This window comes from Manacus candei, unplaced genomic scaffold (genome assembly GCF_025592945.1).
Source record: "Manacus candei isolate 608988 ecotype Guabito, Panama unplaced genomic scaffold, ASM2559294v1 h1tg000079l, whole genome shotgun sequence".
In the NCBI taxonomy this organism is placed as follows: domain Eukaryota; kingdom Metazoa; phylum Chordata; class Aves; order Passeriformes; family Pipridae; genus Manacus; species Manacus candei.
Window position 1 is genome coordinate 806,368 of NW_026138127.1, and position 27,862 is coordinate 834,229.

The following is a 27,862-nucleotide window of genomic DNA, read 5'->3' on the forward strand; positions in this document are numbered from 1 at the left end:
AGTGGCTCTTAAACGGTGTTCATCAATTATTTTTACCTGCAGTCAAAGCTAATTGTTCTTAAATCCGTGCTCGTTTTAAGTGGCAGCGATGCAGTTTAAAAGACATTTTGTGCACATCTCCCTCTAGTGGGCTCAAAACCACGGAAAAACGACAAAATACGGCCATTTACCCAGGGAGAGAAAAGTATTAAGGATAATTACTGAAGAATATATAATATCTTTTATATAATATATATAACATAAATATCCTTATAAGATCAACTCAAGACCACCAGGATATGTCATGGAGATCTAGTGCAATGCTAAAAATACAAGAAACAGAAGACTGACTTGAGGGGAAAAAAGAATGTCTTTTGGATTTACAAACATTTATTTAAACTGCTGAGTAGCATCCTCCAACAACACAGTCCTGGACATGTGCTCTGTGAGCCTCCAGTGAGCAGTTTGGCTTCCCTCATCACACCTGCACAGGGGCAGCAGCTCCTCGGACCCCTTCCAGTCCTCAGGTAAGACCCCACCTGCAGAGCTGCCTCCAGCTCTGGGGTCCAACAGCAAAGGGTCATGGAGTTGCTGGAGCGAGTTCAGAGGAGGCCACGGAGATGGTCCCAAGGCTGGAGCCCCTCTGCTCTGGAGCCAGGCTGGGAGAACTGGGGGTGTTTACCTGGAGAAGAGAAGGCTCCAAGGAAACCTCAGAGCCCCTTCCAGTGCCTAATGGGGCTCCAGAAGACTTGGAGAGGGATTCCATCCCGTGATGGAGGGACAGGAAAAGGGGGACTGGCTTCCCATTGCCAGAGGGCAGGGTTAGATGGAATACTAGGAAGAAATCCTTCCCTGTGAGGGTGGTGAGGGGCTGGAATGGATTTCCCAGAGAAGCTGTGGCTGCCCCATCCCTGGAAGTGTCCAAGGCCAGGATGGACGGGGCTTGGAGCAACCTGAGCTAGTGGAAGGGTGGGATGGGATGAGCCGCTCGCAGCCCCCACCCCCCTGACACGGCGCGTTCCCCTCGGTCCGGGGTCCCCATCTCCTTCTTCCCCCGATCCTGGTCCTGCTCCTTCATCTCTACCTCCATCTCGGTCCGGGGGACTCCCCCTCCTCTTCGGTCTCGGTCTCGGTCCCCCTTCTCCTCCTCCTCCTTCCCTACCACCATTCCCCACCTCCCCCAGATCCCAGGGGCTCCGCCTCCTCCCCCCACCAGTCCCCCTCCTCCTCTTCCTCCTCCCTCTTCCGTATCGTCATCACCCGGCGCTGCCGGGTTCTGCTCAGCGGCGAGTCCTGCTCCCGGGACGCCGCGGGACTCCGCGGGACCCCCCATTTCATTTCCACTCCCCATTTCCACCTCCTCCATCCATGACCCGCTGGGCGCGGCGGAACATCCCGCCCGGGGCGAGGACGCTGGACGCGACCCCCTGGGAAGAGATGAGGGGGCCGGGAAAGGATGAGGAGGAGGAGAAGGAGAGGAGGAAGAGGAGGAAGAAGAAGGAGTATGTGAGCGAGGACGTGAACGGGTTCTTGGCGCACCGGAAGCAGCAGCAGCAGCAGAAGGAGGAGGAGGAGGAGGAGGTGCTGAGGAAGGACCGGCGGCGGAAGAGCAGGAGGGTGAGGAGGCAGGAGAGAAGGAAGAACGCCATGGTGAGTCCTGTGCCACGCAGAAGAGGGACGTTCCCTTAAATTCTTATGTTTGATCGGTCTGCCAGAGCCCTTGGAGGGCTCACAACAACACTGTGCAGAATAACACCCCTTGTTAATATCGTTGTGACAAGTTCAGGGATTGCCGGTGATAGTGTCTGGCTGCAGAGATGTATTCAAAGCAATTTACTAATTCAAAACGAAATATGAATTCAAAGCAAATTCTAATAACTAATAAGAGCTGGCTGGAGGTAGTGATTCTGCACACACAGAGCACGGTTCTTACCCAGGGAGTCCCTATGGGGCAGAGAGAGGTTCAGTCCATCGACTAATCCCAAAAGTTAGACTAGAGTCTTCCCAAGCTTCTCCTCGTTCTTAACTTACTTTTATACTACTTCTTTATGTTTAGGGGAGCTTGAGTGACTTAACTCACACAGCTTAATTAGTGAGGGGTAGTCATACCTTGAGGGTGGGTATCTCAGTCCAGTACCTGAGGTGGCTTTGGAGTGGGAACACGGTCAGCCCAAGGAGAGGGATTTCACCAGGGCTGCTGACTGAACAGCAGGACACGGTCCTTTATCTCACTTGGTTTTCAGCTGCTGTGTGGCTTATCAACTAAAAGGTACCATCAAGTTCCCTCTTTTGCAAGGGCTCCATGGCAGCCATGGGGTCTCCACCCTCCCTTTAGTCCCCCTTGGATTGTGTTGTGTTGGGGGGTGGTCAGTCCAGGGAGTCGCAACCCTATTTCCCCCTATAATTTCCATACCATTATCTTATTACCTCCAGTCATTTTCCCCCAACATTGTTAAACCCCCAGGAAAACCCCTGTGGGGGAGGTGCAGATCCCTCTCCCTGTGCCGGTGCTGCCAGAGGGGCTCAGTGAGGAGCTCAGCCCTCACCTCCCAAGGGGACACAGCATGTCAGGTGAGGCTTCAGGTGAATAAAGTGAAGTCCCTGGAAGTGTCCAAGGCCAGGTTGGATGGGGCTTGGAACAAGCGGGCAGATGTCCCTGCCCATGGCGGGGGGTGTTATGACATGGGTCTTAAGGTCCCTTCCAACCCAAAGCATTCCATGATTCCATGGTCCGGGGCACGCAGTTGTCAGTGGGTGAATGCCCCAAACAGTGTGTTGCTACTAAAGGGAGAAAAGTGCCCATGATAATGTGGCTTGATGGCACAGAGCACTCACAGTTGTTTTGTGGCAGAGCACAAAAAGTCTCCTCTCATGGCTGTCTTTTCCTGAGGAGAAAATCCCTTGGTGTGTTTGCCTTTTGGGCCCTGTAATGCTGGGATTTGCAGGTCTTTGGTTACCACTCACAGAATCACTGAATTTCTCTCTTCAAAGGTGTGTTTCCACTGCAGGGAACCTGGGCATGGCGTGGCTGACTGTCCTGCAGTCCTTGAAAGTCAAGACATGGGGACGGGCATCTGCTACCGGTGTGGATCCACGGAACATGACATCAGCAAATGCAGAGCCAAAGTGGATCCAGCCAGTGGTGGGTCTCAGAAATTTGTGGTGTTTTGAGGAACTTTGGTCTGAGTTGTCTGACTACGGAAACAGCAGCTTTTTGTGTTAGTAATTTAACTCTTGCAATATGATAATGAGAAACCTGATGTGTTTTGTACATAAAGTGAGTAAGATATTGTCATCACACTGTGTTCAGTCTGTGGCTTCACAAAGGTTTTGATGTGCATCATAAACCCTTTGGGATTTTGCAGGGCCATTTCCATATGCAAAATGTTTCATCTGTGGTGAGATGGGGCACCTGTCAAGGTCGTGTCCGGATAATCCCAAAGGACTGTATGCTGAAGGTGAGTGTGCTGATTTACTAAATTAAGTAAAATCTAATTTCTGTGTCGTTCTTACCTGATACAGAGCAAAGTAACATTGCGAGTGAATGAAGACTTGACTAAATGGAATTTCTGTGTCTTTTTTGGTGAAAGCAGAGTAATTCTAGGGAATTCATTGTCAATTAATTACCTGGGGATTTCTGTTTTAATTGTAAGCTTAGAGTTAAACAATGAGATGAGGTGCCAAAGTGTGAGAATTTGCTTGTGCTTCAATATCAAGAGATACACAAGGAAACAAAATCATGTTGTAGTCAGTGTATACTTACATGTACATGCACCAAATTAGGTGGTAAAAATGTACTGTCACCCTATTAAGATTTTGGGAGGTGGCAAATCACAGGCTCTCACTAGAAGATGGATATCTTTGGTTTGAGTGACTTTAATGAGGATCTAAGTTTGCGGGTTTCACTCAGATTCTGCTCTTCCTGACTTCCCTATTGGCACCAACAACCAGCAACCTGTTTCCCCAATACAAACGTGGTGTCTGGCAAATTCCAAAGGGTGATCTTGCAGCATAGTGGAAGTGGGAGAAGAATCACTTTGCTTTCAAATGTTTGGATTAGGAGTAGAATTTAAATTTCATATCTCAGTTCCTGCCGTTGGATTACCTACCGCTCAGGGCCTCCTGTCAACTTCAAAAGTTCCTTTGAGTATGAATTTTGGCAGAATGCAGCTGGTTTCTCAAAAAGAGAGCTTCCAACAAATCAGAAATGGTATGTGGTTCTGTACAGAGCAGTACACAAGCAGATCACAAGCAGCTCTTGCCCCTCAGAGACATGGAGGGAGGCATTTTGTTGGGTGGTTTGCTGGTTTTTGTTTTCCTTGTGAATAACAACTTTCTCTGTGAACAGGTGGGGGCTGCAAACTTTGTGGCTCCGTGGAGCACTTCAAAAAGGACTGCCCAGAGAAACAGAACGCAGGTGAGCTGCAGGAGACTGTGGGGTGGAGTTTGAAGCCAGCAGCGTCCATTTACTGGTTTACCTGACCTCAGTCAGGAAAAAGGGTTTGGGAGAACTTGGAACAGCAAAGGTGACCTTTCTTTGGGAATGAGTGCTGATATTCAGGGGTGTGTGGAGGAAGGCAGCGAACTGCAGTGCAAAACTAAGATAGTTCTTGTTTAACAGAAAGTTATCTTGTGTGTTGCCAAAGGTGATATGAGATAATCTGTATTTTTTTAGCCAGTGTTTGTGCTGCTGTTCATAGCTTGGCAGCTGTGTAACTAGACTGGCTGCTGATTTTTGATGATTCCAATGTGAGGTGGTGGAAGTGAACACAGTGTCAGGTGCAAGGTGGTAGTGTGTGCAGGCAGGTGTGTCAGGGATGGGGGAGAAGGAGGAGACAGGATGTGTGTCCAGTTGGATCCACAGCTAATGAGCTGCTTTCTTACATGTTCTTCAGTTTTCCAATGTGGGTGTTAAAACTATATAAAGCACCCCAAAACCCCACTGTGCTCAGGGAGGCAAAAGCATCAAAAAAGGGTTTGAAGAATGATTCTGTTACCACTTGAAGTGGTGACAACATCTGTGATTTTTTTCTACTTAGTTTTTATGGTGCTTAGAACTTCTGGGTTAATAGTAAGCCACTTTGGTGAAATTTATGTAAGAAATATTTATGGACGCAGTAGAGGCATTTTCTGTATCTAATCTTACATATATGATATTGTTAGATCTGTTACATGAAATGTAGCATTCTAGGTGCATGCTGCTTAGCCAGCTTAGAGTGGGTGGGGTTGAGTCTGAAGAGAAGTTTCTAACACAAAAAGACTCTTAAATAAATTTCCCCAAACTCATCAGCAGATAGTTGGGCAGTGCCCACCCAGGTGACTGCTGCGTTGAAAGCCTGTAAGCAGTTCTTTTCTACCTCTTTCTGCCTAAGTTTTACATCCACAATGAAGACTCACTAGTGCTGTTCAGTTTGTCAAGGGAGATCTTTGTCCTTACATTGGTGTTTCAAAACTGGTACTGCTGGTTAAAAACAGTTGAATTAATTGGAACTGTGACACCGTTGGTAAGAACTGTGATATTCTGTGAAATCAGTTTGCATCATGCAGAGTACTTTTAGACTACAGGAATAATTACAGCTGGCAAAGAGGTTTAGGCACTGCAGCCTTTAATTTTTTCAGGTGGGTTTATTGGGCCTGCTTTAATATAAACTTGAGTTTATCTGTGTGATACTCTTGGTATGATTTGATTTGTTGCCCTCGTGGGCCCAGCCTTGCCCAGGTGTGAAGGTTTGATGCTGGCAGTGCTGAGCCTTTCCCCACCCTCTGTGTCCCCCTGCAGAGCAGCTGACAGTTGGGCGATGGGTCTCTGGAATGAGTGCGGACCATGAGGAAGTCACTGAAGCACCAAAGCTGCAGAAGCCAAAAGCCAAAGTACCCAAAGTTGTGACTTTTTGAAGGTCTCTTGGCCCTTCACTGCTGCTTTGCTGCAGAAGAGTGACTACAGAGAGCTGGTTCCAAAAAAATCAAGCAGAGTGCTGCTGAATTGTTATTTTTTTGTCTCCGTTCATTTTTCCAGTTTGCCTCCCAGACTCCCCGAGCTCCCTGAAAAGCTAGGAACAACAGAAATACACCAAGTGGGTATTTTACTAAAGGGATTCTGGGTACTTTTTAAAGGTTCTTGTTGGGTTCTGGCTTGGTTTTGCCTTCTCCTTTTAGGAATAACTGATTTTTTCCTCTATATGTGCCAGCTTGGCACATATGTAACTTCTTGTGGTGAAGTTACAGGTAAACCCTACGGCCTGTCTAGCTTGGGGGTGCAATTCCTGGTACTCATGGTTGTAATTAACAATCATTAACTTGATTGTTAGTGCATGTTGGATTGTTTATTTGTTCAGTAACAAACAGAATCATGCCCTGCCTTTGATACCTGTGGTGAAAAACACCTGAAAAGAGCTGGAGAACAAGTGAGAAGTTTGCTTAGTTTCTTTACTTTTTTTCAAGGAAAATGCTCAAAAATCTTCATTGTTTCTATCCCTTGGCAAGTTGGGAATGTATACTACACCTCCTGCTAGCTGGCAGACCTACTGTTTTTAAATGGAGACTGCAACCTTAGAAAAACTGAGGTGTATTAAAGAAAAGTTAGGAAAACAACTCAAAAGAGAGTTCCTGCAGCATGTTGTGCTACTGGAGAAGAGCACCCTGAGCTCCTCTCATGAGCTTTTCTTGAAGCAAAAAACAAATATGGGGAGTTAAATTGTGTGGATATATTTTATATTTGTACATGTTAATTATTTTTAATAAAAATGCTGCTAAAGAATATAATGGCTCTTATTTTAGGTTTCCTGGTTCTGTTGTGGAGACAAGGGCGCACTAAGTTGACTGAAATTGGGGGGTGTATATTCAGTTTGTATTCATCAGAGCACACATTTAAATGGGGAAGGAGAGTGGATGCGAATGAAATCAAGAATTAATTACAGAGTTTTAATTAACTATTAGATTAAAGCTCAAAGCAGTGTCACTTCTATGTGACATTTTGCAATGGGCATCCTAATGTTACCCTTTCTATTCTACGAATTAAATGTATTGTCCAAAAAGCATCTTTTTAGATAATTTCTCAACTCTTTGGCTTTGTAACCTGTTCTTTTATGCATAGGAACCTGGAGCCACAGACTTTCAGTGTCCTAGCATTGCCAGTACATCCGAGTGAGGGCTGGTGTAGGCAGGGGGTGAGCCATGGGTCAATCTTCAACTCACTCAGAGCAATCCTCAGTAACTGTTGGACAAAACTACACCTTAAATGCACCCACTGATGATTTCACAGAGGTGCGTGTAGCTGAAGAAAGCTGTTTGAAAAGCAGCTGTAAAAGGTGCTGCATATAAAGGTGTAAATAAATGTACAGTGTTTGGTGCAGGCAGCATCCAGGCTTTGTCCCCACTGCCTGTGTTCAGAGCCAACATTAGGTGTCTCTCTTCACCAAAAATTGGGATCTTGGAGACTTCTCTGCCCAGCCCAGGGCCTGTCTGCCCTCACCTGCACCCTGCAGGACTTGGGGAGCTGAGCTCCTGGTCCTGGAGGGATCTGGGCCTTCCCAGGGCCAGCTGAGCCAGGAAGTGACAAGCAGGGCCTCAGTGGCTCCCATGTCCTGGGGGGCTGTCCCTGCTCCCCAGAATGAGGAGCTGCACTTCACCCTTGTGATGACCATGCTGATCCAAAATCAGGATCTGGGTCTGTGGATGGTCCTCCAGAGCCAGAGCCCAGGACCTGCCTCCCTGCCTCTATTCCAAGTGGAAGGAACAGCTGTGTGTGGCACAGAGCAGCCAGCCCCTGCAGACAGAACTGGTTTCACTAAGGCTTTGTACCCCAGCTAAACCAGACCTGTGGAGAGCCCAGGTGACTTGGGTGTTGCGGCACCCTGAGCGCTTCCAGGGCTTCCCTTGGTGTCTCTCCTGCTGCACTTCCCATATGCAAAATGTGCTGTATCCTATGAATCCCTGAAGAGAGCTCTGGTTTGGCTGTAGGGTGAACTGAGGATGTGTTTAAGTGGGAACGGTGCCAGACCCTGAGAGCTCTCCCTGTACCAGTTGTGATTCTGCAGTGAGATCAAGTGGCCCTCCTGCAGCTCATGCTTTGATCCCACTCGTATCCCTGTCCATGCCAGGATCTAACTGCTGATGAGCACACTCGTTCCTCTCAACAAGGCTCTTTTAAGCAAAAATAAGAGCAGAAAACAAAGCACACACACCACAATAAAACCTCTGAAAACATCCCCCCTTTTCATCTGCGAGGGAGTGGATCCAAGAGTTACTGTTCTGCTCCACAGCCAGGCACTGAGGTTGCCAGCAGTCCCCATCACCACTACAAAGCAGCCATTCTGCACCCCAGATATCCTGTAATGAAATTTGTGATGAATTTGTAACCTCAGAAACAATAATTTATTGGAAGTCACACATAAACAGACAAGTATTAAAAGCAGCAAACTCTAATTTACATGGGCTGTAATCAGTTTATAAATAATGGGGTTGCAAAGACTTGGACAGGCAGGTCAGAGCACAGGGAAAGCTACTTGGTAGCACTGGTTTGCAGGTTACAAGAAGTGGTATTTACAGATTTAAAACTGCTTGGATGCCTTTTTCATACAGTATAATATTAAAACAGGGAAACAGTCTCATGAGCTACAGCTCCACTGAGCCAAGTTCTTCCTCCATTTATACAAAATTCATTAATGCAATCAAAAGCAGAATCTGTCCCTTAATCTTTTTTAAATTAAAAATTGAATTTGGATCCTAAAGCCTAAGCTCAACTTGATAGCAGATGCTTGTACAAGGTATTCTCAGGTTCAAGCCAAATACTGGCTACATGATCCAACGTAAGTAATCTGTAGAAAAATGATCAACACACTTGCAGGAATTTAAACCAGAATTGCTGGATAATCTTCAGATGTCCATTCAGAAATCTGTTTTTAACTTTAGTACATGCAGCCTTTCATCTCCAAGAACTTTATACATTCCAAAGCTGAGTCTTCAATGGATTTTGATGAGACGGCGAGATTTGCAGCTAAGTAAGGCATCACTCCTGATGTCACTTGATTGAAGTAACACACCTGTTTGAACAAAAAATGAGACAAAAAAAGCCTGTGGATTGCAAGAGTTAGCGATTTTTTGCAGAGCCTAGATGAGCATCAAAGTTTTTATGGATGTGAATAGAAACACACAGTGCTTCTGAAACTGAAGGCAATAATTTGCAAAAAGCATGTCTTTTCACAGCACTTCACTGATCTCAGTGTCCTCACTGCTCTCAGATCCTCAAGCATCTGCAGGTAGATGTACAGAGCAGTGCAGCAAGAAACATGTATACCCTGTTAAATATATGTGCTTTGTGAACAAAGCTGTTGCCTGAAAATAATAATTGCAGCCACTGAGAGCTACTGAATATTTTCAGGAATGTGTTTTCTTAAATGGAAACGTTTGGGCCTTCCCATGGAAAAGAACAAGAAAAGAACATTGTCACTCATCCAGAGATGGGATTCAGATTGTGTTATTTCTGGCATATGAAAGTTAAAGTTAGGAATTTAGTCTGAACTATTTTCCATGGACTTCCTCTGTAGTCAGTGAAAGAGATGGACACCCCCAGAGACCAGTTTAATGCACACCTTCTAGAAGTGTGTTTTAGGAGTGAATGAATGACTCTGGAGGTGCACAGCAACCTCCAGTGTCTAGTTTAGACCTCATTCCACACAACCAGACTGGGAGAACAGACCCATTTTTTTGTTTGTATTTTGCTGTTGCCTTCACAGATTGTCAGTGACATGCACAGGTGATGCTCCCTAAAGGGAGGCAGAGATGAGGCCTCAGAGCCACTCACGGCACAGGAGCTGCTCGTGCCGGTGTGTATCTGGAACCTGGCACAAAGGACTTCACTCCTGGAGAACTCTGGGGATGGGGGCACTGCCCTGAGGTTCACCGACCTCACAGCCACGGTGTAGGGTTCACTGTGGGCAAGAGGAACCATCAAACACTTCTCTTGTCCAAAAAGATACACAGAAGTGACAACATACACAGCTGTACCAAAGGTGTCCCTTTCATATGAAGGTAAATAAGCTCCTGTGTGTTCACCTGTACTTGTTGAAGGGCTGGGCTCTCCTGGGTCTCACTGAGGCTTTATCAGACCTCTGTGGAAAGCCAAAGAACAACCACTCACATACAACATGTCCTTTTTTAAATTTATCCTGCTCTTCACAACCCATGTTTACAGAACAGCTCTTACTAAGAAGCAGCCCCAGCAAAGGTATTCAAACTCATTCAATCCCCTGATGTGAGGGTAGAAAGCAAGCACAGTACGGAACACTGCCTTTTAGTGTTACCTTGAAGAATTACTGAATATAAGAAAAGAAATTGAGACTAAAAAAGGATAAGTAACACCAAATGGTCCCATTTACCTGTGTTTCATTATGCAAGAACAAAAGGAAATCCAATAAAAAATAAAATAAAAAGCAGTGGATGTTAAACTGATCAAGAGACTTGGCAAAATTTACAGGTAAAATAACTGTGTGAGGTTTCAAGCACTTCCTTGAATAAGAGGATCTCTAGAAATATGTTGAATGGGACTACAATGTCAGTTAAAACAAATAACAAGACAAATTCCCAGTTTGGTGTCTCAGCTCACTGACAAGCCTTCTGAGACACGATATTTTTTCCCGTTTGGAATTCTGGCCTATTTTCCTTCTAGACAGACCACTCCCAAAGAGTCACCATCAGAGAAGCAATACTGGACTATGCTGTAAATTTGTGATGATCTGGATTTACTTCACTGCACCTTCATGTCGCAAAACAAATCCGGTTGTACAAACGCAGGCACCAACATACTAATCTAGCTTCTTAAAAAATAAAATCTTTGTCCCCCAATGAGAGGAGAAGGTCAACAGAACCTGCTCACAGTGAAATGCAAAAGCCCTACTCACTGTGGCTTGCAGGGTTGCCTTTGAGACATGAGAATCACAAAGTGTCTGGGTTCGTAGCCCCTTGTGGGGAGAGACATCACATAATATATTTTCTCCTCTTCACTCACAGCCTGCAGGACCTCACAAGTCCTGCAAATACATGTAGCACACACACACAAGCCCTGATGTATGCAACAGCATCCCCTTTAAAAAACCACAGTGCAAATGTGTTCCATCTTAACATTAAACCTTTGATTTTCACATTCAGGCAGCAAGGGAGAGAGAGGAATAGAGAGTGAAAAATTTAGGTTTTCTGCAACACCTCATTAACATGGTATTTCTTCAGATTTCACTTGTTACAAGCCATCAATTCAGTAGAGATTGTATTTTTTCAAATATCCCTAAGTTTCCACTTTCACCTGGTAAAAACCTTTCACGATGGAATAATTACCTGAAAGTGCTTCTCCTTTAAGAGAATATTCACCAAAACCAATTGGCATCATATTAATTCAACTCTAAGCATTATTTTACACCATATAAGGTAAATAAAGAACCTCAAACACCTTTTACAGCAATTTCAAAACCTACTCCTTTTCAGATACACTTTAAAAGATTTTTTTTCCTGAAAATACACATTTTGAAGAACCCCATTTCTTGATTTCTCACTTTCACTGTAGAATGAATCTAAGCATCCGTGTCCCAAACAACACAAACGTGAAGGAATCCAGAGTCTTCCTTAATTTTCACAGACAGCATGCACAATATATCCACCTCAAGTTGTATGCAACTTGAAGTTCTTACTAGCAACATTTGGGTTTTGTCACTTTTAACATACACATGTCTAGGCATGGAATTGTGTTCATTTAAGAAAGGGGTCACCTCTGTCCCATCCCTCTCTTTTGACAGTCCAGGGCACCTATAATTTGGAATCAGATTGAATATAACCCAAATTTTAATGTAAAAACCAAAATGCACACTTTGACTAACAAATCTTTGATGTCAGCTTCTTACAACAATTTCTTCTTAACTGGGTAGAAAAGTGCCAACATCTCAGGAAATATTTGTATCAGAAAGGGTTAGTTGTCAGTGGATTCAAGGCCCTGAAGAAAGGCAGGTTCTTACAGGAAATGTCTGTCCCATTACTGGCGCAACGTGAAGTCGGACAGAAGGTAAAAAGCCAGATCGGATGGGATCTTCACCTGCATTTCAACCTTGAAAGATAACGCATCACCCTCCTCAAGAGTCCATATTTTTATCTGAAAGAAAAAGTGAGCACGTATTGAAAACAAAGAATGACTGCATGAATATTTTAAGATTTATAAATGTTACAGATTTAGGACTTCAGCAGATTTTCTCAGGAGTGCCCATGAAATACCAAATGCCTTTGTCCATAGAAATCAGCAACACCTTGGCCTATGCCCCCTTCCCCTAAAGTGACTCAGCATTTCTCTTTCCAAAATACCCTTTTTTCTCTTTTCTGTGAAGCAGAGCGCCCAGAATCAATGATATATGGGAAAACTATTTCAACACATGGTTTTGCCTCTCTTGCCCCACACTTGTAGTATCTTGTCTTGATTATTTTGGGTCTATTTCTAGTCACAGGCCTAAACCCTAATATTAAGAATTCAAAAGGAACAACTTGTACATAACAATGAACACACAAAAGAAGGGTTGGGCACATTCCATAAACCCTGTATAATGGAACAAGATGGGTAAAAGAGAGTACTTAAGAGTTAGTAGGTGTTATTCCCAAATCACTAGAATTCCTTATTGTTTGTGTCTGCTCTTACTCAAGCAGCTCATCGACCAGATGCAAGCACATCTCAGCAAAGTTTCATAGCCTCTGATGTGCAGGAGGTCAGACTAAAGTACTGCAACCACCTCTTCTTGCCCCCAAACATCTCTGGATTTACATGATTTTAAAGTGATCTGCCAGTCACTAACCCTATTTCAGAAATCCAGCCTTAACAGATATCCAATGCCTCTCAGTGGTTTGGGAAACATGCCCTGTAACTGGGTTAATACCAAGTTTTCTCAGCTACATGATCTTGCTGCTGGTTTTCTTAGCAGGATATTCCTCTATTAGAACTGGCTTACAAAAGTTTCCTTGCTGATTTTGAGTTTATAACAATAGTAGGTGAACAGAGAGACGCTTTGCTTTCAGACTTCTGTAATCTTTTAATAGAAAAGGGGCTGGAAGAAGAATATCTGAAAGGAAAATCATGAATAGGAACAGCCTCAAGTGGCCTTTTGACAGATAATATGGTATATATGAAAAATATGGTACATAAATTGCTGTGCGACTGGCAGTGTCCACTTGGAACTATCACAAGATAATGCCCTGCTGCTTAGAAACCTCTGCAGAGCTGGTGAAGGCAGTGTATTACAGATGTACATACAGTAAAACACTGCTTTTCCTCGCCCAGCTCTTGTGGTGGAGCACAGCTCAAGTGGCTGTGCAGTGACTCCACAATGATGCACTTACATCATCCAGCGTCCTGGTTATTTCCCATCTTGGTTTTGCTGCCAGGTGTGTCAGTGCTGCCATGTTGTTGTAACTCAAATATGCCTGAAATGTAAGACACATGTCTGAAAATGAAGGGGTAAAGGCACACTTCACTAAACATTGCAGAAATGAGATGCTCTTTTTTCTATCATTACCCCTCAACCGCAAGCAAATGTTTATTTTTCTTATAAGTGAAAACACAGCCTAGTAGTTTCTGAATTAAACTTCCAATGGGTAGATTATGTGCTCACATGGCTGTTGGCAAAGCAACCTTAATTAAAGAACAACAAAATACTACTTTCAGCTTCTGCAGTTATAAAGCAGTGCAGAAAAACTGTTACCACCAGGGAGATAACACAGGCAACCTCTCAGACCACTAAATTAATGGTTTTGTCCATCTTCTTCCTAAGTAATTAGAATCTACTAGAAAATTAACCTCTTCTTTGCTATCAAGCTGTGGTCCATCTTGGCAATTGCTTTACACAGCAGGCTCAGAGCAGAGAAAGTACAAATATATCCATTATTTATGCTTGGCTACAGTAGATGGAGTTCTCATTTAACCACCATATAAAGAGAATACAGCCTTAGAGTCTTTCATGGCAGGTTTTAATTTCATAGTAAATAAATCTTAAGTAAGCCATTTTTATCAGTGTGTGCATGTTTACAATCATTGTTTTTCAGAAAAAGAAAAGTGCTGCTTCAAACAGTGGTGATGCCTCTGTTAACAGCAAATCCCTTCCTGCATTATAACTCTCAACTACTTATTTTTTTCATGTAATGGGAGTAGATGAATGAAAATTTCTGTGAGATCTTAAATGCAATGAAAATTTAGCCACAAAAACTGGACACTGAAAAGTTGTCTGTAAGTCCACCTAAATTCCAGTTCATCACTATTCACTGCGTAACACAGGCACAGTCTTACACACCCAAGAAGTCTAAAACCCCACCTTTTTATGCACCTACAGATTACCTGGTTGCTTCTCTCCCAGGGTTCAGAAGGTTTGTCTCCTTTAGCAGACAGTATGCATTTTCTAAAACACAATTAACGAGAGAAATAATAGCATGAATTGGTTCTTTACACTTACTTCTATGTACACTACAAACTATCATTTTCTATAGGCTTAAGTGTCTTCTAAATACAGATATTTTATCAATTTTTGGACGCAATACACACATGCAATAACTCCCTTTTTCTTTTCAAGGAAGATGGAGAAACCAAATAACCTGTAGAGCAAAGTAATTTTCAGACAAATAGCCTCTAATAATTTGAGTGCATCTGAAGCAAAATTATTTGGAAATTTAATAATATAACATCATATATATATATTAAGGAGATTTTGATTACTTAATGAATGATCAGGTTTTTTATAGGATGGATTATAAAATTAAGTTTTCAAAACCAAGTCCTCCTTGTAGCCCAGCTATACCTGGTTAGACAAATTCTCCTTCGGGCAATAGCTCTGTAGTATCTTCTCATACCATCCTTCATCAAAAGTAAACCAGACAGTCACACATCTGATTATTTTAGAATAAAGTCTAAAAAAAGACCACTAAACATTATTTTTTACAGATTAACAAATGCCAGAGAAATAATACAGGCAAGTATAAAACTGTACTTTATACCTCACCTTTCCCCAGATTAACCCAAGTTTATTTTTGGCTTGGAGATATTCCCTTAAATTTGAAAAAAACAATGTGATAAAAGAGTTGTATCACAGCTGTTCCCTCTTAGTGCTTTTTGGTCGTAAACCAGTGGCAGCTGAGCAGTGAACCACACCCATTTTACTCTTTCTAAATGTGCCACCACCAAATAAACTATCAATCCAGTTCCTCATCATCAGGTGTCCAAAGCACAAAGAAAGCATGGAAAAATTTTATTTTATTTTTGTAAAGTCAGTTTTTCCTCTTGGAACAGCCTGCAAAGTGCATGGTGAACTTTACTGCTTCAGTTAGTACTTGGGACACCTTGATTTATTTGTCTAGTTGCCATTCTATAAAAGATAAGATCTCTGATGTTAAACAATCATTTCATTTCTGCTACTGCTGGCTCTCTAAAATTCTTCTAATTGGAGCAGGAAGGCTCATGACAAGTGACATCAAAGCAAACAATTTAAGAAAGTATTCAAACTGCTTCAAGTGCTTCATGAACCACTTTCAGGGCAACACATGCTGAGATCTTCATGTCCAAGGGACTGGAAAGCCCACACACATAATGGGATTTGTTTGATTTCTCCACCCTTTTTTATTAACTCTATTTCTCATCTTTGTGAAGGATTTCTAAAAATAACTACTAATACTGTAGAGTTTCATCTATAGTCAGTGGAAATTTCATAAACATACAGACAGGTGGAAAAATCTCCAAAAAGCAGATTTTTCTTCCATGTCCTGGTTGTAGTGATGATCTGTTGCACATAGAGTGTGCTGGGCTGGACCACAGCACCTCAAATATGCATCCCTGCTGCCCCTGTGGATGAGAGCTCACCTCTGTTGTGGGTTTGACTTTGGGGAAGGGGAGCAGCTGTCCTTTGTCATTCACAGCACTAAAGATGAGGAATGCACTGTTAATGTGCCGTGGCTGGTCCTTGATCCACTCCTCACAGTCATAAGCCTCAACACGGACACCAACCTCCACACTGAAAGAAAAGTTTATATTAATTATTGAACTACTTCAAGTGGTGCAGAAGGAGCCCTGAGAAATGCTAAAAAGGACTGCTTTACACCCAGGTGTGTGTGACTGAAATACCTTCTGTAGCAAACCAAATAAATTACTCAATCTGGACAGACACATTTCAGAAATAAAATAAAAGATGGGAGTAGCTAAGTAGAATTAATAAAAATAAGTAATAAAATAGAAGCCGGATCTGCCAACAGATGTCAAGATGGGTAAACTGGAATATTCTGAAGAATCACTGCTCTGGGACCAAATGAACTCTTGGAAATCCGTGAGTTTTAGAGGAATATTTAGTGACTGCATTTGTGGGAGTGAGATTTGGTTACAAATTATGTTTAAAATGAAAGTCAGGGAATGCATTTTTTTAAAACTTCCAGTGAGAAAAGCAAAAAACTCCCACATATAGATAGACAGTTTTAGATATAGATACATCCTTCAATGTTCCAGCCGAAAAAATAATTAATTCAGGAACACAATCCTCCTGGATTTCAGGCTGAAACCTGAAACACACAGTTTAGGCTGGTGCTGGAGAAGTCAAGGAAGACAAACAGATGAGGAACTTCACCTGTTCTGGAAGGTGTTGTTCACAATGGTGTTGAAGACGAGGCGGTCGCCCACAAAGGAGGGTCCCCAGAACTTAAACATGTTCACTGATTTCAGGACAGGGTATGAATGACAAAGGCGGCTGGGAAAGAAAGCAAGAGAGAGAGCAAAACACACAGTCATGCTGAGGAACTTCCTTGTTAGGTCTGGAGTGGGAAGGGATTACAGCAGCAAGGTTTGCACGACTCAGAAGGTCACTACATTACACTAATTTACTCCATAACCCACTGGAATACACTGACCATGTTCAGCTCCAAGAGTATATAATTTGAGCTTCAAACATAATAATGCCACTTATGTCAAGCTGTTTCCTTTTCAACACATTTTACAAACACCAATTAATTCTCACTGCTTGATACTACCCTCTTTCAGAGCCAGACCATGAATCTCTTACCTACAGAGTAACCACTTATTTCACAGAGTTTCATTAACCTCTGTATGCATAGGGAGTACATAAAATTGCCAGATCATAAAGCCTTTGAACAATTAGGAAACCTGAGCAGAAAGGCTGAGTACCAGAAAGAGTGTTCACACAAAGCAATGTCAGTCTATCTATTCTTTTTAATATTTGTACTTTCTTTTTGCTTGTTTGCTAGACACTTTCTGCTGGTGTGATAAGAAATAAGAATAAAAAAACTACTCATTGTTGCCAAATGCAGTTTGTGTAAATGGGATCTAGTTTGCAAGCTCTCTGGAGTGGGCAAAAATTAGGCTTCTTCATCAGTTCTAAATGCAGTCAAAGCCCTTCACTTTCTACTGGGATCTCTGTGCATCACACAAATCGGGAACAATACACAATAATGCCATTTATTTTTAGACTCTGAAAAAACATGCTGTTCTCAGTGAGAAGCCCATGTCCACATCTGAGAATAGATTTTTCATTGTGCATCTTTTAAATTTGAAAACACAGTTTTGCAGCACTCCTAGCCTTTAACTGAACTGCACTTTGAAAACTAATGTACCAGTATTGTTAAATGCACATAATTATCTGTACCTAATTAACTGACTGGTACATCTATTTAATAGCCTAATACATTCAAATGACTTTGTAATGAAATTAAAAATAACTTGCTCTTCTGATTTAAAATGTTAAACATTGATTTTAGTTACAATGTTAAAAATGCAAACACACTATTATTGAAAATAAGAGAGGAACAAAACAGAAATCTGGCCTAAATATTCAATTTTTCATGGCAAAGTTTGCTCTGAATGCTTTTACTGCAAGTGTAAGAAATAAGAAAATACGTATCAAGTTCTAACTAATATTAATAATATTCAACTGTTTTATTTCTATCTTCAAGATTTTCATGTATTGTCTGTCAGAACAAAGGTGGTGGGGAGGGGAGAGGGCAGAAGGAAGGTGACTAAACTTTAAAATTTCTTTGTCAAGGGTTATCCCTCCTTTTCCATTCTTCCATCAGAGTTTGCAGCCATGCCAACTCTTACCTCGCACCTTCAAAGGTCAGGTCTCGCTCTGAGTGGTCTCAAAAAAGGTTCATAGTGAGACCAGTTATCTCTCAAGTAAAAAACTACAAAATCTCTGTTTTCAACCAGCCTCTGACACTAGCTATTATTCCTGAATTTTTCAGCATGATAAATCATATTTGATGTTCATTAGCTCAATGGAAATTCATTCAATACTCAGTTTGCTGCTATTTTCCTTTCCTTTTTAAATCTAAATGTGACTCTCACTAGGTAAAATTTATCCGATAAAAACAGGTAAATATTTTGGGTCATATTACGGCAAAAACCTGCAACAATCCCTTCAAGCCAATGGAGCTGCACACTGGGGTAAGGCCAGTGCACTGATGTTACTAAAACAAGCTGTTTATCCAACCACTACAGAAAATCTGTTGTTATTAGTACAACTACTGACTACAAACCAAAACCACATGAATAATGAATGGCAAAGCCATTTAATTATTAAAGTTAAAAAGCGAAAACATATCTAACATCCCTGCAGTGAATCAGGTCACTTGCCATGCAAGGAGAATTCAAACTGAAACTTCAGTGGTGCTCACAAAAAAGCTTTGTGCAGTGTCCAAGAACAGGAAAGGAGAAAAACAATGGTTTGACTCCAGGAGAGGAGGAATTAAATGATTTTATGACTAGGCCACACTGAGTAGCAGTGTCACAAAAAATACTTTGTACTTGGCTTCATCCTGATTTAACAATTAATTTTTCTTTTAAACACTGCACCAACCAAAAGGAGGGCAAGTTTCGGTTCCTGCATCCAGTTCTGACGTTCTGCAGAGATTCCCAGGAGGATAACAGTCTCTTTGCCCTTAGGGTCTGTATGTGCAATATTTGACTCTCACAGTGGCTGTGGAAGCTGTACCACATAAATAGTTCAAGGGTCTCCTGCAATGTGAGGAGGAAGAAAAGTTACAAAGGTCTGGGTCTCTATTCTTCATGAAATAAATCCCTGTGAAAGCCTTAATATCTAAAGCACATCTATTTAGAACCATATGCAGAGATTGTGGTGTAGGAAGTACCTTGCTGAAATACTCGCCACTGTCTCCATCCAAGCCATGATCTGGCCACCAAGTGTTTCCATGATGGTTTGCATGAGGAGGCAGGACAAGCTCAATACTCTGTACATGAGTAAGTTCAACTGAAATTGCATCTTCCTCTTCAAAAGTATCTGAAATATGGCAGCAACGCATCAATGAATTTTTTCAGAAGAAAATGCACCCTATTACTGAAGTGTGCATTTGCTTCAGGCACCATGAAAAGAAGAAAAACAGAAAGACACAGAAGAACCAGAGCCCTGTTCATCACTTATTCAAATGTCTTTCAAAGACTTTGCCACTGTGTGTGATTGGCACCTGTGCAAATGTGTCTAATTAAGGTTAGAGTATGACATGATTATGTCAAACTTGTTACAAATCTTGTGATTACCTGAGACAACATATAATAGACAAAAGAGAGAAGAAGGATCTGGATCACCTTCCATTGTCTGAGCATTTCCAGTATCACTTTCAAATGTTCAGCCATACATCCTCACTCTGATCTTTGTTCTTCTCAGTGGTGTTCTGTAGGAACAGATTTAGGCATGAGATTACGTCAGTTATTTTAAAAGTGCTAAGGCTGCTTGACCTGAATGGTACTTCTGACTTTCACCACAATTAACTATCTTTGTGATTACATAAATGTGTGGAAACACATGACTAACTTGTACTTTGGACCCTCTTAAGTTGTTGCCTAAGATCCACTCAGTAGACAAGATCACTTTCTGGGTATGATTTGTACCTATTTTGCTACCTAGCAGCCTTTCCATGAAATGTTTTCTCCTCTCTCCTATTTTGCTTGTAAGAAGGTGAATTAGTGCTACAATAAATACCCTTGAAGGAAGTTTCCAGGAAATGTATTGGAGATAAAACCCATCAACCTCTGTCAGGGTACTCAACTGTACCCTGTGAGACAACTACCATTAAGACAAATAGCTTCTTTGCTTATAGCAAACAAGACTCTTCAGTTCTACAAAGTTAAGACTAGAATCTATGTTTACAACAGGTTTAATCTCTCCTCAGTAAAACCTCAGTAAAAGCCTGTATTTTATACGTGGAATATATTTTCAAAATACCAGTATATTTGCTTAACTGCTGGGAATACTTTCTTTTGCAGGGGAACATAGCAACTTCTGAGCACAAGTCTCTTCAAGAACAGAAATTACTGTCAGAATAAAAGATGAACCTGTTTCTTGGCTCAGCTTTTCTAATTTGATCACTAAGTGATCAAATTAGAAAGATTTTTTTTACCTGTTTTGACACCCATGTTATGAAATTTTTCCTGCTTGTTGGGAATGATCTCAGGGCATAAACATAGTTCTTAAGACAGTTCTCACTTGAGAAAAAAAAAGGAAAAGAAAAATTAATATGAAGGTTTGAGTATTGAATTTTTGAATTACAAAGTTAATCAGTGATGTAAGTGGAAATTCCCATGTATGTCAGTTCAATCACAAACTGATAACAAATATGTACTGGCTTAAGAAAATTATTACATTTGGATAATTACAGCACAGGTGTCACTGAATAGTCACTTGTGTCATTTGTCTACAAGGTCTAGTGTCCTAGTTAGGACAACTGAGATCAGTTCATCATGGTGGGTGTAACCCAAAACTGTATTCTATAGCCTTCCATGTCATTTCCCAGAAACTAGACTATTGTTGTCAATAGACTATTCGCACCCTCTGCCCATAGAGCCTGACTCCTCAGGCTATAAACTAGGTGTTAAGAGGCCTGTGAGATAGGAGGATGTTTCTGTCCTCACACCCTTTGTGGAACTCCCCGCCCTGAGGGGAGCACTGAACATTCCTGCCTGAACAGGAGGATATATAATCTTGGAGTTTTGGAACATTTTTCAACCCACTCGTGGGATCCAGAGGACGGCTGCATCTCATCGCTCTCAACCAGACTTAGACCACCACTGGACTGCGATCACCACTTCTGGCCAGACTGCAGCAGCTCTCCCACCAGCAGGTTCTTCCCCTCTCCCTTTACTTTGGACTCAAATAGGGCCCAAGGAACACCACTTTGTTCATGCCCCAGGGTACTGGGTTATACATTTGGGTTTTTGTGGGTTGAGACCAATTGTTTGTTTGTATGATTGTACTTACTGTATTATTTTAATAAATTGTTATTCTGACTTATAATCTCTCCTTTGAGTTGAGTTCATTCCCCCTGCTGGTTAACTTTTAAACCAGCACATCTAGGCTCAAAAATAATGCACCAAGCACTGCAACACACACAGAAATTCAACATTTTGTGTCTTGCCTTGGTGCTGCTAACGTTTCTCAGCTTTTGACTCTTCCCTCAAACCCTCTTGCCATTTCCTTGCTTCCTTTCTGGTTCTCAACAAGAACTTCCCATCTTCTTCCAGATGGTCCAACTAACAGATTAAGATGGTGGGTGCACAGTGGTTCTCTCTCCACAATTTTAGAAACAGTTGTTCAGAAAAGTGGATTTGGAAAAAAAAAAAAAAAGTTCTTTAATTTCTCCAAGACTTTGTGAAGGAATTTGAACTGAGCTCTCTAACTCCCTCTGGGACATTTCTGCTTTAAGTCCAATCTTAGTTAATCATCACGAATTTAATCCTGAATTAACCTCCCTGGAAATTTGGGCAAAAGGTAAACAGGTTGATTCCATGGGTATGATATCAAACCAATAATAAACAATTCTTACTTTATACTCTTTCAGTGCTTTCAGGGAAGCAATTTGGCCATTAGCCTTTCAGAGACAAGTTGGGCTTTAGTTCTGGTAAAACTGTTCCAGTCTATTTCTTCTGCAAATGGTAATATACCATGACAGAAGAGAAAGCAGAAATGACTGGATATATTAATGGCTCATGGGATGACTCTGCCAGCCTCCAGTGGACGTTAAGAAAGCAGATGCACTGTCATAACATGTTCAATGAGACAGGAAAGTCAGGTACATGATTCTGGTCACATTCAAGAAAGTAGAATGCTACATAAAAAGGGATTTTGTTAAGAGAATCTGAGGAATATTTGGCCTTTCTCACAAGAAAACTTTAAAGGGACTGTGCCTGTCTGGTACAGCGATGTGAAGGCCAACAGTACCATGACTGATTTCTAAATACCTCCAGGGAGCCAAACACTGGGGAGAAGAAACAGCATTGGCATGAAAACTAATTAATAAAAATGGCAAAGAATTAATTTGGATTGGAAGCTATCTTAAAAATAATGCCTTCTATCTGAACAGTGATGTCTGAACAACCTCCTCATAAGGGGAAGCAAAGGATAAAGAAACCCCACCCTCCCATCCTTGCAGGTTTCAGAGTTTATTTAGATCAGCCTCTGAAAAGGAGAGAGACTGTGGAGTCTCTTTCAGTGCTTGCCTCTCTCAATATTGCACCCCTTACTACAGTTCTCTGAAAAACAAATGTGCAAAAGAAAGTGGAAAAAAAAATAATAGTAGTAGCAATAATAATAGTAATAGCCTAACAATTTCAGAGCAGAGAATTCAAAACAAACCAAAATGAAACAACCTCATCTATATAAAGTCTGGACTTTGTGCTCTTTTCCTATTACTGATCAGACTAAAACAGTATGACCATTTTTACTGGGTTTCAGAATCAAGAAAGTTGGTTTATTTCACAGAAACTCAGACAGTTCAAGCTTAGAAGGAAACTGAAAGAATACCTTTCCAGCACCAACTGGTTTGGCTACATACGTTCCATATGCCACACTCACAGTTTTTTCAACATTAGTCAAAACATCCTGTACTGTAACCTTGATGCCAACCTAAAAGGAAGGAGAAAATAAGGTTTTTTATATTATTGTCAGCTGAGACAAAATTTATCATGTCCAGCCTCTCCACGTAAAAGGGAAAAGGAAAAAAACTGCTTTGCTATCACTGATACATCTTTGAACACCTGAGAATATCACACCATTCGCTGAGCTCTGAAGGTTTTTTTAGTACAACCACTGTTTAGCAAAATAAAACACAGGAAAGACACTGAGGTGTAGTTTCATGGACACTTCTTTCCATTTACTTGTGTACCATTTGGAATCCCCATTTGAATCTTTCTAAGGTCTGTATGGGCTAAGAGGTCTGTCTAAACGTACAAAACACAATGAAACACTTGAAGGTGAAACACTGTATTTGTTCCCATGCCTGATGTGCATCGAAGCTTCTGATTTTTTTCTAATTTTGAGAGCCTTTTTGAACACATTCTCTGTGAGATGCATTACTCCTGTTAATATTAATGGAATTGGACTCAGGCACGGTGGAGAAAAAGTACCCCTAAGGTTCTGATTTCAATTCTGATATTCAATTCTTATTTCCAATTTTCTGATTCTCAGTTCTGATTTCAAGTCACTTGGCAATGCACTGCATATTTGTTACAATATGAAGAGTAAGAACATATTTACATCTGATTTACCTATTTTTGTACCAGAAGTTTCAAAAATACTTAGAACTCCACCTATTCAGTGCATCTCATCTAAAGGCTGCTTAGAGGCCAACAGCTTTGTACTGGACCAACACCACCTACCCCAATACAGCTCCCAAAGACTTCAATTCTTCAGGGTCCAGTTTCTACTTTGACATTGATTATTCTCCAGGAAACATGTAATTATAATACTTCAAAACCAGAGTTTCATTATGCAGTGTTATTGTTTAAATACTTGCACAGGTATCTGTACCAAATAAATCTGCACGCATGTCTGCTCCCACCTTTGTTCTATTCCTTCAACATCATTGGGAATAAGAGTGATGATCTCTTACCTCCATGCTGGTTCTGAATGCTCTGTTCACCTTTGCTTTGATGGTAATAATTTGTCCCACCCTGTTAACAAGAATAACACCTTAGAGAATGCAAACATGTAGCTTTGTAAGGGCTTGAATGTGCCTCCCTATCTATTCCTAATAGTGAAGAAAATCTCATTAATCACTTGGTGTCTTCCACGTTGCCCAGAAAATTCGCTGAAAAAGTTAATTTTTCACTGTTTTCAGTTTAGCACTGTTATTCACCAGTCAGACTTTGTTCATGCTCAATAAAATTATAGTTACTCAGAGAACTGCATAACCTTTATGCTAAAATTGCTTTTCCTTGCTGAGTAGACAGGAGAAAAATGGTCAGTGGAAAGAATCAAGATCATCTGCAGGTACACGGCCCTTATTAGCTTTTGAAGAAGATATTTAGAAGCAGTTTTTCCATTATTCATTGCAAAGAAAAAACACAATCCTTACTGTAACGGTTCTCAGCTGCACAGCTCATTTTCGGAAAGGAGAATGTTCAGAACAGTAACAATAGATACGCAGGGGCAGAAGTCACAGAACACCACACTTACACCTAAAACTGCCAGAAACTTAATAGAACGAACTGACTATGATTTGCACATGGAACACTAACAAAATTTAAATAAGTGTAATTTAAAATTAGATGTAGTTGGAAATCAGTACCATTGAACGGCTGCATATTAAAAGACAAGGAAGAGGGATTTACTTGTTATCATGGCATAAAACTGAGTTTTGAACTATAGAGAGTTGTGGAAATTTCTATTTCCAAGTCAACTGGAAAGAAAGAAGCACAGAAGACTTAATCCTTACAGAACATTTAGTAACTTGAGTTAGGGAAATGAAACCTTACAGTAAGTCACTTACAAAACATCTTATTCATTTACTAGAGGGAGCAGCAACAGCTCTGTTACTTATGTAAGATGATTGTATAATCAACTGGATCAGGCATAATTTAGGAATTTGCAGGATGCTAGGGATGACCTGACACTGAAAAATAATTTCTTTAGCTACTCCACAGTTACTAGATTCTAAATTCTTGTAAAAATGAAATATTGATGTCACGAGTGGAAGAAGAACTAGAGATGCATTTGGAAACAAATATGGAAGGAAAAGTATTTTCACTATATTTCAGAAGCTCTGTTCTGCTCTCAGGAACAAGACAGGAAATTGCTCTGAAGATACTAACTACGAAGTATTATGCCTAAAAGAGAAATTCTGATTAGTTTTCACAGACAGGATTTTTTTTCCTAAGGGCGAAATGAAAACCACAGAGCAACAGCTGGCAGGACAAACACTTCAATATTGCAAAACAGACAAAGAAATGCTCTTTTGGGTTCTGGATTTGATATGATTATGTTCTCTTCTCTGTCACTTGTTCTAGTTCTCATCCTAACGGCCACTGCTCTAAAAATCATAAGTGTGAGTGGATGCTGATTTTACACTTGGACAGCAAACTGTTTTAAATTGACACCAGCTGTACCTCTGACAGCCAGTGTTGCTTTTGTTTACAGCCAAGACAACTGCACGTGCATTAGTCTATGCAACCAGGTCTATCCCATCTAAGCTCTCCTTAATTCCCAGATTACAAGGTGTAAAACACACACAAAAAATACAAAGTAATGGTTTTAAGTTAATGTAAAGACATGATTTAGGAATAAAGGTGCTATTTCCTCTTACAGTGTCTTTTATCCCTCTGAAAATCATGAAAAATGGTTAAAACAGGTTAAGTCCTGTGTTATCTTGTAAGAGTCAGCCAATTCAGTGATTAAGGAATGAAAAACATTTCTGGTTTTTCTACAAGAGCTGAAAGAAAGAGATGGTAAGAAATAAACCAAAAGAGCACTTGCAACAATACAAACATTAATACAGTAACTTTTATAGGTATACACTCCTCATTTAACAGAGATACCTAGTGGTCTGCATCATTCACTTTCACTAGAGCCAAAGACACCATGCCATAAGTTTTTCATCTTGGCTGCCAAGTTAAAGTAACAGCAATTTATTTCTGACCCATGAAATCAATCTGCTTTCTAGATGGGGCAGGTTATCACAGGTAGAAATGAGCAATTTTAGGACTTAGCCCTGTAACTCTGGTGAGTTCATCAGTCTGCTCTCTCTGATTCTGTAATTTGATCTCTGCCAAGTAAGGATCTCTGGAATGAAAACACCTGGTTGTCATTCAGCTGGTTCTGTACCTGGCAGCCTCCTCAAACTGTATGTCATCCATGGACACTGTCACGCAGGACACACCAGCATGTTTCTCAGCTTCAAAAGAGACACGGGGGCACACAGTTACCACAAGGCACATGCAGTGAGCTATTCACCTGTGTACTTGAAACACAGAGATCACACACAGCAGATCCCAGCTCTTCCTGTGAACACCAAAATGCAAGTCTGCAGTGGGACCCTTAGAAAAAAAGAGAAGCTAAATAAGATTAAAGTTAGTATTTATCATGATTTCATGGTAAAGGGTATTCATATTGAAAGGTAACATCAGGAGATGAGACTAGATGATGACAATGATACTACTCAGTTTGAAAATCTCTATTTAATGTCGTTCTCTAACAATGAATGTTCTGGTAGGAGAGCATTAACAAGCATGTTGCAGGACAGAAAGAGTCAAAAAGTCTTAAACAGCTTACAGAAATCTCAGCATTCTCCCTCAAAAAAGTGTGTCATTAATATCAGCTCGGGTAAACTAACATGTAAGCTGAGGATTTTCAGATACAGGAGAAAAATCTGCTCCCTTATTAGCATGGTCATAGCAGTGGAAAGCAGGCAAGTACATGTCCTCAGCCCTGCACCAAAACTGCATGGATTAAATAAAAGCAAATGCAAACAAGATTTTAAAAAATCAAAACCAGTACTTACTTACTGTAAAATATTTTTACCAAAATTTGAACTGTGTTCTTCATCTTCCTGGGATGCATTTGGTTGTGAAAAAGAATGCAATCTTTCCGGATTAATTATGAAAGTTGATCTGAAATAGGTAAATATTTTCTTTACTGTTAATACTTAATAGCCTGATAGTTAAGTTTTTATCGCAAGTTATTGTGACGTATTATTTATTTGACCATAGCACCTAGAGCTTCCAGTCAGAGCTAAATCTCCACTGAACTAGGAGCTGCATAAACAGAGGGAACCTCTGCTTCACAAAGTTTCCTGAGTGACAGAGGCAAAGGAGAGGAGTAGCAGGAAACCTGGAGAACAGCACTGCACAACAACCTGAATATGAAGCTGTTGTCAGGGAAGGTTCAGGTTGGATCTCAGGAAAAGGCTCTTCCCCCAGAGGGTGGCTGGGCACTGAACAGGCTCCCTAGGGAAGCGGTCACGGTCCCAAGGCTGCCAGAAGCGCCCGGACACAAAGCTGCGCCGGGACGCAGAGCTGTGCCGGGACGCAGAGCTGTGCCCGGACGCAGAGCTGTGCCGGGACACAAAGCTGTGCCGGGATGCAGAGCTGTGCCGGGATACAGAGCTGCCACGCGCTCTGGGACCACACCGAGGCAAGACCACGTGACCCTGTGCGGTCCCTTCCACACCCCCTCGTGACTGGGAAATCTGGAACACTTTCCCCTTCCACCGTCTGAAACCTTCCCTCAAGCCTCCCTCGGCCCCCAAGGCGGGGGGTGATCTCGCCGCCTCCTGGGCGTACAGCGGGACGAGGTTCCCGGTGTTCCGGGCGGGGTGTTCCCAGTACCTGCGAGGCAGGCGGCGGCGTCCATCCAGCGGAGCAGCTGCCCGGCGCTCAGCTCCCCGCGGGGGTCGGCGTGGGCTGGCAGGACCCCCTGGCACATGCACACATCCATGGGGGAATGTCTCATCCCGCAGCTGCCCCGGCAACCGCAGGCTCCGCGCTCCGGGATCGCCGCCGCCCGCCGGGATGGGTGGGACAGGCCCGCCCCGGCGCCACGGGATCGGCCGGGATCTCCTCCGGCTGCGTGAGGGCAACGCTGGGCTGAGGGAG

The 27,862-nt window shown here is 41.8% G+C and overlaps 2 protein-coding genes across 2 annotated transcripts; one reads left to right on the forward strand and one right to left on the reverse strand.

The window, feature by feature from the left end:
* Window positions 1–1,347: 1,347 nt before the first annotated feature.
* On the forward strand, window positions 1,348–6,359 carry ZCCHC9 (zinc finger CCHC-type containing 9). The gene is made up of 5 exons (XM_051810865.1): window positions 1,348–1,629; window positions 2,971–3,121; window positions 3,345–3,437; window positions 4,328–4,396; window positions 5,759–6,359. Exons 1-5 carry the CDS (start codon window positions 1,348–1,350, stop codon window positions 5,872–5,874), a joined length of 711 nt encoding a protein of 236 aa, XP_051666825.1. The 3' UTR covers window positions 5,875–6,359.
* Window positions 6,360–6,691: 332 nt separating this feature from the next.
* On the reverse strand, window positions 6,692–27,808 carry ACOT12 (acyl-CoA thioesterase 12). Its single transcript, XM_051810869.1, is given in 16 exon segments — window positions 6,692–9,020; window positions 9,782–9,908; window positions 10,878–11,006; window positions 11,979–12,112; window positions 13,342–13,425; window positions 14,333–14,393; window positions 14,790–14,845; window positions 15,845–15,995; window positions 16,599–16,718; window positions 19,132–19,182; window positions 19,184–19,311; window positions 19,636–19,671; window positions 22,752–22,898; window positions 23,884–23,944; window positions 26,094–26,163; window positions 27,596–27,808. Coding segments are annotated over 16 exon segments (1,614 nt in total). The 5' UTR covers window positions 27,720–27,808; the 3' UTR covers window positions 6,692–8,885.
* Between the last annotated feature and the right edge of the window lie 54 nt (window positions 27,809–27,862).